The sequence below is a fragment of the Molothrus ater genome, chromosome 7, assembly GCF_012460135.2.
Source record: "Molothrus ater isolate BHLD 08-10-18 breed brown headed cowbird chromosome 7, BPBGC_Mater_1.1, whole genome shotgun sequence".
Taxonomy (NCBI): Eukaryota; Metazoa; Chordata; class Aves; order Passeriformes; family Icteridae; genus Molothrus; species Molothrus ater.
In genome coordinates this window covers 22,885,063-22,899,292 of record NC_050484.2, presented here as the reverse complement: position 1 = coordinate 22,899,292, position 14,230 = coordinate 22,885,063, and the positions used below count along the sequence as shown (strand labels likewise).

The window sequence follows — 14,230 nt, the reverse complement described above, 5'->3', positions numbered from 1 at the left end:
CTGAGGGGCACTGAACACACACAGGATGTTCCCAGGCAACCAAGCTAAGTCCCAGTGCAAAAGGGGAGGTGGAGGTGCAGTGGCCAGGAAGAGCCAGCAGAAATAAGATTCCAAATCAATAGAGGGTTAATAAAGAGGTTTTAATTTCACAAAAATCTATCTACACATCATTTAAAAACGGGCAGGGGGAACCCAAGAGCAAAAACTGTAAAGAATAGAGAGGAACAGGTCTGCTAAAACACAGAGAAAAGCACTGCTCCACATCAACAGTGTAAAGAACCAGAAAGTCAGGGTGCAGGCAGAAGCCAGTGGGAGGCAAGGCTGGAGTCTGGCAGCAAACCACATGGACAGCAGCTGCCAGGGGTCCTGCACCCCTTTTTCTCTCTTTGGTGGGCAATTACAGGGATAATTAGCTCCATTAAAACAAAGCAGATGAGTTATTCCCAGCCCCATGGTGTTCCCCACCTGCCTCGTGCCAGGATGAACTGAAGCAGGAAGTGCTGAGCTGGCAATCAGCACTTCCCTTCCTCGACGCAGGACGGGCAGGAAGATGCACGGGTGATCTTATCTGTGCTGCACTGAGCAGGGGGAAGGCCAGGCCGGGGCCACAGGTGCTGCAGAGCTCCTCCTGTCAGTCCCACTCTGCTGCTCCGGCTGGGAAAACAGTCCTTGCTCTGCAAAGGCTCTTGGTGCAGCCCTGCTGGCCAGGGCTCCCCAGGGACCTGCACACGAGCTCCAGTTCAGTGACACCAAAGCTCTGCCCCTCTCAGATTAGGGGTGTAAATCAAGAGCAAATTATTGCAGTCAGACAACGAAGCGACGAAAGGAACAGAGGGATGGGAGTTCCTTGAATTTCTGTGCTGAATCACACTTGTACTAAACTAGGTTGATTCAGAAGTGGGTAAATGTTTAACTGAGGAAGAGCTAGTACATGTTCAGGGCCCACAAGTAAGCTTCACCTACCTATACCCAAGGACAGGTATCCCACATGGAAGGGCCAACCTTACTGAACTTGCTGCTGCAACAGCGTGAGCAGTGGGAATGACACAACTGGTGGGCAGCACATCTCTTGAGAATTACACACCTGTCATCCTCCCCCCTGCTCTTGGGTGGGGAAAAAGCTGGCTTCTGCAAGGAAGGGGCTCTGTGGACACTCCTGCCCGGGTGAAGGTGCAAGTGAGCTGCCATATGCCAAACAAAAAAGCTTAAATTATAGTATATGTCTGCAAATTCTTAATGACTAGAATAACAAGCAAGAACTTCTCATAACACAAGGAACACTGTTTTCAAGCACCAGCTTTTTCACCTTGATCCAAACAAAACTGGTTTTAAACAAAAGTTACTGCACTGAAAAATCAGGCTATGTTTGCTTTTATTATAAATTAACTGGAGTGCAGCGCCTTGTAAAAACAACCTTGCCACCCAAAAAAAGCAGAGCTGACTTCTGATACTACAGGAATACCAGTTATTTACAGCACAAGCATAGGATGTGCTTGGGGAAAACAGGTTTGCCCTCTGGACGGAGCAGTCCATCACACTCGCAGGGCGATCAGTTCAAAGGACAACTCCCATGTCACCACCTCTTCCCGTTGCCCAGAATTCAACCAAAATCAGTACTGACAATAGAAAAGTATAATGCTTTGTAATAAATTAACACACCCCCCCCCTCGGGCTGCATCTCACCAGATAAACACTCTGGCATGTCTGCAGCCAAGCCTTTGCTGCTGGCTCAGAGACCAGGAAGATCCACTGTGCCCAGGGCCCATGGGCTCGCCCCACCTGGGGACTGGGAGGGAGGTCAGTCTTCACCACACCAGGGTCCCCCAAGTGCTCGGGGTGGGGAGTACACCCACGCTGTCACTTGCTGCTGCTGTGCACACAAGTGGGAAGAGTCCCCTGAGGGCAGTGACACACCCAGCCGGGATAAACTCCAGTGTGGAAGTGCCCGTGAAAGGTGCCTGCTGTCTCCTAAGTCGATGGTTTTGTCTGCTTTGCTGCAGCCAATTTATTCCTGAGAAACTCCTAATGATAGTTTAAAAAACTCACAAACTATCTCAACGGCGAAAAAAGTGATTTTCTTCCTTTTTTTCCTTAAAGAAGTCTTTCATCTCTAAAACTCAGGCTGCAAAAATCAGAACTAGAGGCCAAAACAAGAGCAACTACTTTGCTTACAGCAATAACTTCTCTGAAATGAGTAAATGTCAGTGAAAGGAAACATCTGCCCCTCCTTAATTAGCGCAAAGGTGCTGAAAAAAATGAAGTTAATATGCTTCTCCCCCCACTGCTGAAACAAGCTACAAAAGGAGTATCATGCTTCTAAACCCAGCAGATAGCATCACTTCTTCCTAACCATGTTCTGTTAATGCTGAGCAAGGGCCTTCTGAAAGCTTTCCACCTGGTTAATTTCACAGTTTGAGCACTCTCGCACTCCTCAAAGAGGAGAACTGAGACATGGCTGCAGAACAAAGCCTCTTACCCTGCGGTAACACAAGACCACGGCAAGACCACGATTCAGCCACAGGGCAGTTCAAGTGCCAGGTACTGCACAGGAAAGGTAATGCCAGAACATTCTTTCCCTCCCAGAACTGTAGCTCACCTCCTGGCACTGCTCTGTTTGCTCCAGGTACTCAGCTCTCCCAGAGTCACATCGGAGCAGCCCTAAGCAACACAACTCCAGTGTGAAACACAGCACACCCAACGAGAGACTTGCCTCTCCAAACGGCACCGATGCAGCAACCTCATGGAGAAAATGCAATCAAATAATAGAACTTGTAAAACAAAAGAAATCACATATATAATCTCACATCTAAATGAGGATGACAGTGAATGGTGTGAAAAAAAAAAACAAAACCAACAGAGCTGCCACCAGGTATCAATACATTCCACAGCACCGACAGTTTGTTTCCTGGAACCGCATGGAAATCGCAGCGCGCTTACAAACCCATGAATGTCACAACGCATCAGCTTGAGTGATTCCAAAATGCCTGTGAGCCAGATGACTGGCAGGAGCCTGCTCAGTGATCTGGCTTTCCAGTGAATATTACTAACACAACACACGCCAGGTTACAGTCTATTGCTTAAATTGCTCTTGGAGAAAAGAAACAAAAGCGCCAAGTGATATGTAAATCTTCGCCACTCACGTCTCAGAGGTGAATGGGCTTTTAAAGTCGAGTCTCTTTTTGCACTATTTTTTAAACCAGTTTATGAGCAGCTGTAGTCTTGTGGCTTGTTACAACTCTTTAAGGCTCCATGCTGACAAAATCATTTGAGAAACATTGAAAATTTCACCACAGGAGGGTCGCTCTGGATGTCAAGGTTTAAACACAAAGTTCAGGCCCAGGACTTGCACAGATGGTTCAACAAACCGAGCATCCCACATTTCTACCTTTTGTCTCATGTTTTGGCCCTGAGCTGTTTGTTACTCCTGTGTGGCTGGCACAAGTTCAGAATCTTCCTTGCTCCTCAGGAGGAACAAGGTGTTTTACTCTTCACAGAGGCTGACGAACTGATCTTCCTACTTCCATGCTAAGTGGCTGTGCATTTTTTTCTGTTTCTAGTAACTCATCGAAGATATCTCTAGAACAGAACAAAAGACCAACAGTGAAAATTTTGCACAACAAAAAATCACTACATAAGATAGCCCTGAGGGAATCAGCAACTGGATTTACTCCACAAACTCAAGCATTACAAATTCTGGCAAAGAGAGATGTCTAATCTGACATCTCCAAGCAGCAGCAACAACAGAAGAGGGGGATACAAACCTTCTTCAGTTCTGTGTGCCTGAGAACATTTCTACCTACAAACCCCATTTTGGCTGTGTCCTGAGATGACCATGGCTGCAACAACACAACTGTTAGGAGCAGGGGTAAGAGCATTTACAAATATCACAGCACTTAAGGAAAAAAACCCAAGCTCCATTACGATTCTTGGTGTAACACATGCACTGAGACACTGAATCCCGTTCTTAATGTATTTATTAAAACACTCTAATGTATTTGTTAAAACACCATGTATTATTGACATACAATGCCACACCTCTGAACCCTGAGCACTTAAATTCTGTCATTCTGGAGACATTTTTCATCCCAGCAGAGGACCAGAGGAAGAAGAGAAGCCCCCTTCCTCACAAGCAGCAGGTAATTTCTATGACCAACATTCCCCAAGACACCTACTTGTGCATGTAGAAGAAGATGTATCCGCTTCGGTCTCTGTCACACTGAACGGTGGTCTCCAGAGTTCTAGAGACTTCCAGGTCATTGTAGGTGAACCAGGACTGCTTCTTGATATCATAGACATCACTGATATAATGACCTGAACAACAGAATCACAGAATGCTTTGGGTTGGAAGGGACTTCAAAGGTCATCCTGCTCCAAACTGCCTGCCATGGGCAGGGACACCTTCCACTACACCAGGCTGCCCAGAGCTTTATCCAACCGGGCTTTGAACACTTCTGGGAATGGGGCAGCCACAACTTCTCTGCACATCTTTCCATGCTGCACTTCAGCCAGTGAGCTGGTTAGCCAGGTACCCTGGTCCAGCTACCTATGTCACATTTAAATGCTAAAAGACCCTTAAGATCCTGGTCCCTCAATCAGCTGGTAACGAGCACAAGCAATGCTACAGAGCCCACCAGCTGTACGTTTCCTACGTGCCATAGTCAGGCACCATGATATCCCCAACCTGCTCCCCTATCAGCAAGTCACGACAGAAGATTTGCTTTGCTGCCTGAATTCTTTCCTATAAATAATTATGCTATGGTAATTCTGTACTACAGATTTTTCAAGCTAGGTAAGAGATGAAGAATAAAATGTGGCATCTTTTACCTGAAGATGATGTGCTTCCAATATGGCTGACAATGCTGATGAGACGATAGGAGTGAGGAAGCTCTCCTGTCTGGGGAAAAAAAAGTACAATTAAAGCTATCAGGCATTCTTTTTTCCCCCCACACAGCTTATGGACAAGATGAATTATACCTGAGATATCAACTCTGGCTACTGTATTCAAAGCTGCAAACCAGTGAAGGATTACAGAAACAGACACCCTGCTTCACACCAAACAAGGAGTCCTTCCAGAAGTGGGAAATGTGTATTTAATCTATCAGCAAGCCAACGAGCATGCCAAGGAGCCTCTCTGACCTCAGAACAGATGCTGACATGAGCTCTACACTGCAAAGTTTTCTAAACAACCATTTCCTGAGCAACTTCCACTGATGTCAGAATTAATCCAGCAAATAAACAGAAAAGCCAAAAAGGAACACCATGCTTACTTCTGAAATATCAAAGACATACCATTGATAATGGTACACAGATTCAACAGCTAATACAGGATATGTAGCCCAAATTCTTGTCCTGCACCTGTAATGTCAGTGGACAACACCCTCTTTACATACAGGAAACATGGTCTTTCTATTCAATAGCTTTTGACACTTTATTTTTTAATACTCTCTTGACCAGGAAATGTTACCTCTAGAATTCACTGACAATAATGTCAAAAAGAGTATCTTAGAGAAACTCAGAAGGTCTCCACAGCTGATTTTTTAATTTTATTTTTTTGGGTTTTGTTTGCTTTGGTTTGGGGCTTTTTTGTAATTAAAATAACACAGTAAGACTTAAGTACAGAAATTTTCTATGTTTTCACTTTAGAATATAAATACCTTTCTAGCCTCTACACCTGCTCTGTAAAACTACCTTCAAGACTATAAAGAATAGCTATATTTCTCAGCTGGCTTTTGAAATCATGGATCACACCTCAGCATTTCTTTTCAGCTCTTCTGCTTCAGCTTCTGAATACTCCATGTCCAGAACATCCTCATTCCCAGAGTCTTCATCAGAGCCAACGCTGTCTAGGAGAGAGCTGTTAAACTCTGGATAGCAAGGAAACAATGATAACTGCATGACAAGCTGTGGACCACACAGGAATTTACAACAGGTTGAGGTATATCTACCCACATAAACAGGTGTAATAAAATTTCATGTTTCATTTTTAAGGAAAACAAGGGGATACTGGAATTTCCAAAAAAAAAAAAGCTCTTGCCCTTTTCCAACTTGTCAGAGCAACAGTTAAGTATCTTGGAATTAATTTTAGCACCATCTCCCTCATACTTTTCCAAAAGGGCACTATGGCAATGACAGCTGGGTGACAAAAGAGCAGTTAACACCCAAGTGGCTCTGGAGCACCAGTGGGCTGCAGACAGGACAGACAGCAAAAGAAGGACAGCCAGTCTGGTCAGTGAGCTGCGAGTTCCTGCAACGAGAAGCTATGAATTACACTTTTAACTATAAGTTGCATGAACAAAGTGCATTTTTGAATTAAAACTGGCATCAAAATGCTACTGCTGGCAGCAGGCATCTTTTCATTGTTTTCAATGGTAAGAAGGCTGCTCACCACAGGAACTTCCAGTTTGCTTGGCTGAGCAAAATGCACGCAGCTTTCTGTAAAGAGCCGGAAGGCACCACTGCTCCCTGTACATGCTGTTCCAAACTTCCTGGGGTTCTGCAGCTACCCAACTAATTTAAGATTTTGTACAGTTCTCATTAGGAGAAGTAGCTATGCTTTCACCAGTTAAATTAAAGCTGTGGAGTCCCGGGTGGATAAGAAGTTGAGATTAACAGGACACTGCTCAGGAATTTTCTCTCGTCTGTTTTCAAGAGACTATCACGCCAGCTGTGATGGAGTTGTTTTGCCAAAGAGATTCTCACACTGTTTGTCCTGTTAAATCATCAGTCACTGGATTAGTGTAATCTTCTTGGGAAGTTTACAGATGTCTCCCTTACTTAACTGGGAATCCTTTGCTGCTGCTTTCCACACTCACTTGGGCTGTAGGGTAGACTACAGCCTAGAAACACAGCCACCTTGGTAGGTTGGTGCATGAAGCACCTCCCAGAGGAATTGCTCAAGGCCACTGCACCAACAGTGCCAGGAGGATTACTGGTTCTCTGCTTATGGCATCACTGGGATCCCTCATAGGACAAATGTGACCAGCTCTGCATCCAAGATGTTGTACATCTCCTTGAACAGCTGCTTCCTGATGCCTTACAAACGAGACAGTAGCAGGGAAATGCTCATGTTTAAGCCAAGCAACTGCAAATCAAGGGGATGAAAGATCTCTAGCCTTGAATTCTTCCTGGATATCAATCAAGGAAAACTCAAGAAGGACTGGTCACTTTGTCAGAGCTCAGGGTGAGGGGTGCCTAAGCAGCATTCAACTCCTCTTTAGGAACTGCCACAGGTTTATCCAGCAACAACTGAGGGCCTTTGAAAGGCCTTGAGCAACTACAAGTATCTTAACACAATACTTTATAATCCCTCCCTCTCCCTCTTTGGAGCAGGAATTTTCTCTCAGTTATGCTTTGCTCTGCCAGATTGTATGAAATGACTTGCATCCCAGCCTCGCACAAATGTTACAGTGCCTGAGGAGGCCTACAGCACTGTCTGGACTTGGAGGAGACAGATAGCACATTTTGGGTTTCTTTCTTCACCCCCAAGAGCTATACCTTGCAGTGAGGTCTATCCTCCTCCAATCCCATATCTGACAGAAACAGCACTGATTCATTTTTCCAGGCAGGGCTAGGGCATTTATTAATCAGCCCTAAAATAGCAATGCAAGTAACAAATAATCCTTATGTTCTGACTAGGGCCATTAGCATGCTGGCTTTGCTGGGAATGCAAAGTTTCAAGATCCACTGTGCTTTCTCTAAATTAATATTATGCATTAATGTGTATTATATGTGTTGCTTATAATATATTACACATATCTCTCTATATATCTCTATATCTAACTAAAAACTAAAGAGACTGAAGTAAGTAATTTTTCAGCTTAAGTTTTTCCTGGCATTTGCTTTCACAACCAAGAACAAGAAAAACTGACCTCGAGCGCCAAACACAACAAAGCACACACCAAAAGAACATGAATCCCAGCTGTCTTACTGACAGGCAGGAGCTGCACTCATACACACATATCAATTTTCTCTCAAAAGCAACATACTGGAAGAACTTAAATAAGTTTCACCTTGTAGACTTAATTCCGTGGCTCGTTTGAGGTCATCATCCTCTTTCTGTTCTCGTGCCTCCTAATGGGGAGAGAACAAAACTTAGCTCATTGAGACATTTCACTGTTTAAAATTCTTGTGGTGCTCTTTTTTTCCATTGAAACTGTGCTGCTCTGGTTTCTACAACAAACCTGACATTGTAAATTAAAGGTTCTGTGTGAAGGAATGTTTGCAACCACTGAGAGTCCAATGTTCCCGTGCAACAGAACCTGGGACAAACCTTCATTAAGGCTTGTCAAAGCTCCTGAAGTTTGGTATGCAGCAGAGCGAGTCTCCAGTAACACCAAATGCTTTCCCTGGATCATTAATTTGAAAAGCATCTGAATGAATTTGTAACCCTGTGCTCAAAAAAGCTGTCACTTACACACAAAGCTCCTCACACTTCAGCAAAATTTAGTCTGCTTCTGACCAAAGCCAGCTGAGGACACAGTCATTAAATCCTGACAGATTTTGCTATTTTTAAGCCATTTGAAAGTGGAGCCAGTGGTTGTATCTAACAGGTGCAATCCACAAAGGCAGGATGCAAAAAGACATCACTAAACAACCAGGTATTAAAAATATTACCATGACCAAGCAGCAAAGAAGCCTCAAGTCAACAAACACGTCAAATGTTTGGATAATATCATGCCCCTATTCCTCCCACTACTCTTGAAAGCCCAGAGCTATGGCAAGCCACTCAATAATATTTAATGAGCTGGCTTCTTAATTTAGGGTTTGAGTGCTTTCAGCACACCTGAATGCAGCACCCCAACTATGTATTTCAAATCAAGATAACCACAGCTACCGCATTTCCATGCCCAAATCATTAGAATAGCAGATTTTTGCTTCAGAACTGTAGCAGAAACACACTCAAAGGGCAGTTTTACATTATTAGCATGAGGTCTTTTATCTCACTATTTCTAAAGAATTTGGGAATCTTTGTTAAACTACTCGGCATTGATGAATCAAAGCTACATCTGGCATGGAACATACCAGCACCTCATAATGAGTAATGGGAGAGAACAAAATCCAAGAGCCATGGAAACATCAGATCTCATAAGGAAAACCATGACAGCTTTGGTATTAATAGAGAGCAGACAAGGGCACCTGTTTAACGGAAGACCTGGCTAAGTGTTTGCTTTATTCTCTGCTGCTTGGTTAAACTTGTAGAAATCAGTTACAGGTCCTGCAATTCAAGTGGAATACAGATAGTGAGCACACAACTCAAGAAACCCATTCTTTCCAAGCCTAATTTAAAGGACTTGTTTTCAACTAAATTATTTGGAATCTTTTTTCCACTTTACTAATAGGGAAGGATCACATAAATGCTCAGTTCCTACATTCTTCACCAAGCATCCCCTGCTCTCTAGCACCAGAAACACACCTAGGACAGACACATCTTTAGCCTGACCTGACATGGCCAATCTTAGCCTTGGCTTTGAAACCTGCCTCTTTCACTAAGTCTTGACATGACACACTGCAAGAAACTGTCAGAGAAGCTAAAGGTGGGCTGGGATCTTGATGTCAGAGAGGAAGAGTTTAGTTGAGGTTATCATGGTTTTTAATATAATGTGACAAATGAGTGCACAAAAGTGCAGAGGGAGCTCTGAGAAATCTGTGAGTCTGTGATGTGATGCACAGGTTTCAAAGCACATTCAAAATGTGCCCAGATGTATCCAGTGTCATCACTCTACTGACACTGGAGCTAGAAGAAACTCAAAAATTTTTCCATCTGGTTATGTCAAAAAAAAGCAGAATAATTCCTTTGCAGTTACTGCCTGAATGCAAGCTTTTCCTTTAGCTTTCAGGTAACCAGTGTTAGGGAAGACAGCTTAAGAAAGCAAACTATTTCTTACTTGCTCTTGAAGGCTTTGAGCCAGTGCCTGCTGGAGTTCTTGTTCTTCCCTCTCTCTCTCCATATCGTACTGCTGCAGCCAGTCAACCTCCCCTTGGGAGCCTTCTGGAGTTTTGTTTTCCTTATTCTCATCAAAATCTTTAGTTATCTCAGTGAAATTGGCAGGACCTGAGGAATCACAAAGTACAGTTTATACTTTTCTGAGTCTTCTGCTTGTTACCAGCTAAGTCCTCTTTAAATCACCACAATCCTTGCAGCATAGTGACATCTATTGACAGGGAGCTCACCCACCATAAAACACCCACACAAGAGTCAAATGGAAAAAGTTCCAAAGTGCCAAAGTGCAATATCATACTCATTTTAACTGGTGCACAATGAACCATTTGATTAATCCCTGAACCTGTTCCCTTCTTAGCCTTTTATGTTCACTCAGAAGCAGCAAGTTTAACTACAGAAGCCACACACCACTAGGTTTCTCCAGCCATGAACCTGAATTTCTCTGTAAGAAAGCATGGATTATAAAAATTTGCATTGCATATTATACCTCAGAGTACTACAGATGAAGCCACAATAAAAAACAAACCAAATGCAAGATGAAAAAAAAAGCACAAATCTCAAGCACTGTTTAAATGTGCTTCCTTTTGCTTCAGCTAAGAGCCTCAATCTTGTGAGCACTATGCACAGCTTTAAAAGGTGCATGAAGATGGTAACTTTTTAGTTCACCCTTGAAGCAAACACGAGGGCAGAAGTGCTTTACAGAACATCTGAAATGAACATTCATTCAGCTGCTGCATACACTCCTGCAGATGCAGGACACTTTGATTCTTGCTTGCAACTAAGAAAGTGCAACATCTGCTCTAACAGCTATCAGGCAGCAGCATGTGAAACTTCATGGTTTTATCCTGTGCAGACTTCAACATCTGCTGATTAGTGATTAACAAGGATAATACAAGGCAGTCTCAGTATCTGTGAACCCTTAAACACAAGACCAACAGCACCAGAACCATAATCCATCAGTCTAATCCTTTCAAGATGAAAAAAACCCCAGAATATATTACATGAGCTTTGAAAACTTCCAGTATAAGAAGAAATACAGAACTTATATTAAACACATACTTTTTGCTTAAGAGTCACAAAAAAGCCTTCAAATAATTACATTGTACTTTCCAAAGAAAACATGGACAGAAATACGTTTATATGGCCATATTCTATCACAACTCTATTTCACACCACCATAAGCAACATTGCTGTATAAAAAGGAGGGCATGAAGCAGGATGATCACATACATAATATTATTCTTACAGCCTTCCACCATCAAGGCTGTCAAGAGCTGTCCATTGAAATAAGAGTCATTTTTGGTAACAGAGGGGAGATATTCTGTTGTTAATTAATGAAAAAAATGTGCTCGTGTCCTCCTGGCTCTTAGAGGATACAAGCACATTGTTGGTCTCTTTTTCCATGCTACTGCAACTAAAAACCTGATGGAAAGCATGCAGCATACAATAAATGATAAACCACTTCTATTTCCTTCAGCTGGCTAAAGGAAGACTCAATTTTCCCACACTGAGAACACCCAGGCTCCTCCTTGTACTTAAACATGCCTCTCTGTCAGAGGCCACAATTCGCTTGAGTGTCTTAAGCTTAAGTCTACTCTCACATAAAAAGCTTTAGAAAAAAATACAGAGATATAGTTAAATTCATTGGAAATTAGTGACAAAATAGCTGCATTTAAGAAAGCATTTTAGTCTTATGCCATGAGAACATTGCTACAGTGCTACCCAGGCTGCAACACCTACAGAAATGAAAATACTTTCTGCTCATGGAACAGTCAGTTCTAGACATGGCCAAATATTAGGAAATTGAATTGTCTGGCAGAGGAACCTGTGGAAGCATGTGTTAATCAAGAGAGGAAAAACAAAAAGGAAATTAATTTTGAATCATGGAGGTGACAGACTTACAAGAAAATACATTTTCACAGTTTGATGAATTAAATGCTTTATACATAGGGAAATTACAAAGTTTAAGTTCTTAAAACTCTGAGCAAGTCACAGTTTCAGCAGTGCACTTGCATCTAGGTCCTGGTAATGGCACCAGCCATTACCAACCTGATGTTATCAGTAACCTGCTTTAGCCCACTTGAGTCCAGTTAAGATGGTTGCTTTGCCTTACCTGAGTCTAATACTGTTTTGGGTTTCTCCATCTCCATAGATTCCAGGTTTTCTGGCAATTCCTGAATTTCATCATCTCCAAAACCAGTGTCTGGGCTGCTTGTGGGCTTATCTTCATCATGGCTCAGAGACAGAGAAGCTTCCCTTTTGCTAATCTCTAAGACAGCTGCTAGGAGCTCATCTTCGCTCATCCCATCAAAACCAGCATTACCCAGCTCGGGTTTATCACCCTCCATTTTACTTCTTTTTGAACCCTAGAGATGAATGGAGTTATGATTAAGTGCTTGAATAAACAGGTATGTAACATCAGTTTTACATTTCCGTGGAGATTTATTTTTATTAACCCCAGGGAGGTGAGAGCTTGGCACTGTCAACATTCAACATAGTTATATGAGACTCAAGGGAGAGACAACCTTTATAGCTACACTTACTCCACAGAAAAATATTTAAGCATACACTACAACCAGTTTTTACAGGCCTTATGGACTAACATACACAAGATAATTCTTAACTCCTCCTTCCTTTCCTTCAAAACATGTTTCCCCTTTACGTTCTGATGAATTCTCAAGCCCTTGGCAAGTCAACGCTGAGATATAAGCAGGGAAACTGCAAGTTTGTTAACAAAGGACGAAGCAGCAACATGAGAGTAACTGAACTCAAATATAGGGATAGATGAACAGAAACTAAAATTGAGCTGGTATGAAGAGCAATTAAAATTAGGTTTTGTGCTGCAGATTTGCCATATGAAACCGTGATGTGAGTAGAGGAAGGAGTGCAGGAGTTGCAAACCAAGTAAGACAACAGTAAAGAGGGAAAAGGGGAATTATTCTTTCCCAAGGAGAACAGAATGACTTTCATTTGGAAGAAAGAAAAAACACCTTAGTCTTAATCTCAATTTTCCTTTTTATAGTTCATTTTCCTAAAGCTGATGCTCATCAACTCCTACACCACCATAATTTGCAAATAATATAGTAATTTCAATCATTTTAATATTAACTGTTAATCAGGAGGTTAACCTCCATGTATGCATGTTTACACAATTACACTATTTATCATATGCTTAGAATTTCTTTTCCTGTATTATGTTAAAATGGGGTAAGATAGTTTCTATTAAAATGTACTTATCCAGATCTTACTGCAAACTGCATTAGGATGAATCCCAGAACTTTGTTGAAATGAACAAAATTACATTTTTACTGCTGCTTTTTACTCAAATACAGCAAGCATTTCAGTATTAAAACTGCCTTATCAAACAAGATTAGTAAATGAATTAGCTAACTAAACTGCTTATTCTAGACCTGTTGCCCTCCAAGAATTAGGGGTGCCAAATTTAAACCTTTCTCCTCACAGGTATTTATGCACTGGATAAGTAAAGCAGAATACCTTTCTAAGCTTTCTGATTTCTCTCTCTGCACCTGTAGGCTACCAACATCAAAACTGGTTTAGCTCTTCAGCAAGTCCTAGTTCCAGGATCTCTGCCAACAACTACCACTAATTCAGTGGATGGACTTTAAAGACTTGGCAGCATCTGTGCATTATTTGAATACAACTCTTCTACTAGACATTATTTGCATAGATTTTAAATAGCTTAGGCTCTGAGACAGGCTGCTTTAAGTAAGCATTTTTAAGAAGTCCTTCAAATACTACTTCATCTGCAGAATCAGAGATCACAGGAATTGCATCTGTGCCCTGTTTAGCTGGACAACTGCTGTTTGTCCCTACCATCCATAGCCATATACATATGCTATTCCAGCTGTTCTCCCACACAGCAGGGACATTTTGCAAGGAGTGCCTGGCAAGGGATGCACTTGCCAGACAAAGTGACCACCAAGCCCTTAATGCAACCCCATCCACAGCTCTTTTGAGAATCATACCAAGAGAAATGGTGCAGCAACAGTACTGTCACTTCCAAAAACCAGGAGCAGGTCTCCCAAGACAACACTGAGGTGGTCAGAGAACCTGGTTAATGGTAACACACGGATGGCCAGGCCTGTGGTTGAGAAGTGGCCAATATGCATGGCCACAGAATAAAATAATTTATGTGGAATCATCACCACCAGTGTCTCGTTCCCACAACAGGCTGTAAAGCCTGTAACTAATTTGTTATTCAAATTAGTATGCTTTATTCCCACAATTTCTGCACTTACAGGGATTGTGCAGTAGAAACTACCTACTCTT

At 42.3% G+C, this 14,230-nt stretch overlaps 1 protein-coding gene across 2 annotated transcripts in view; it reads right to left on the bottom strand.

Annotated features, from left to right (window-relative positions):
• Positions 1–121: 121 nt before the first annotated feature.
• The window catches only part of USP37 (ubiquitin specific peptidase 37), a 34,856-nt gene continuing 20,747 nt past the window's right edge, over positions 122–14,230 (bottom strand). The window contains exons 18-24 of one of the 2 annotated variants that reach the window (XM_036386719.1): positions 12,054–12,306; positions 9,885–10,051; positions 8,010–8,070; positions 5,749–5,864; positions 4,825–4,894; positions 4,173–4,311; positions 122–3,576 (exon numbers count right to left, since the gene is read on the bottom strand). In XM_036386719.1, the coding sequence (XP_036242612.1) occupies positions 3,489–3,576; positions 4,173–4,311; positions 4,825–4,894; positions 5,749–5,864; positions 8,010–8,070; positions 9,885–10,051; positions 12,054–12,306 (894 nt within the window). In that variant the 3' untranslated portion in view covers positions 122–3,488. The remainder of the gene's footprint in view (positions 3,577–4,172; positions 4,312–4,824; positions 4,895–5,748; positions 5,865–8,009; positions 8,071–9,884; positions 10,052–12,053; positions 12,307–14,230) is intronic. The other variant, XM_036386720.1, reaches the window with a different exon arrangement.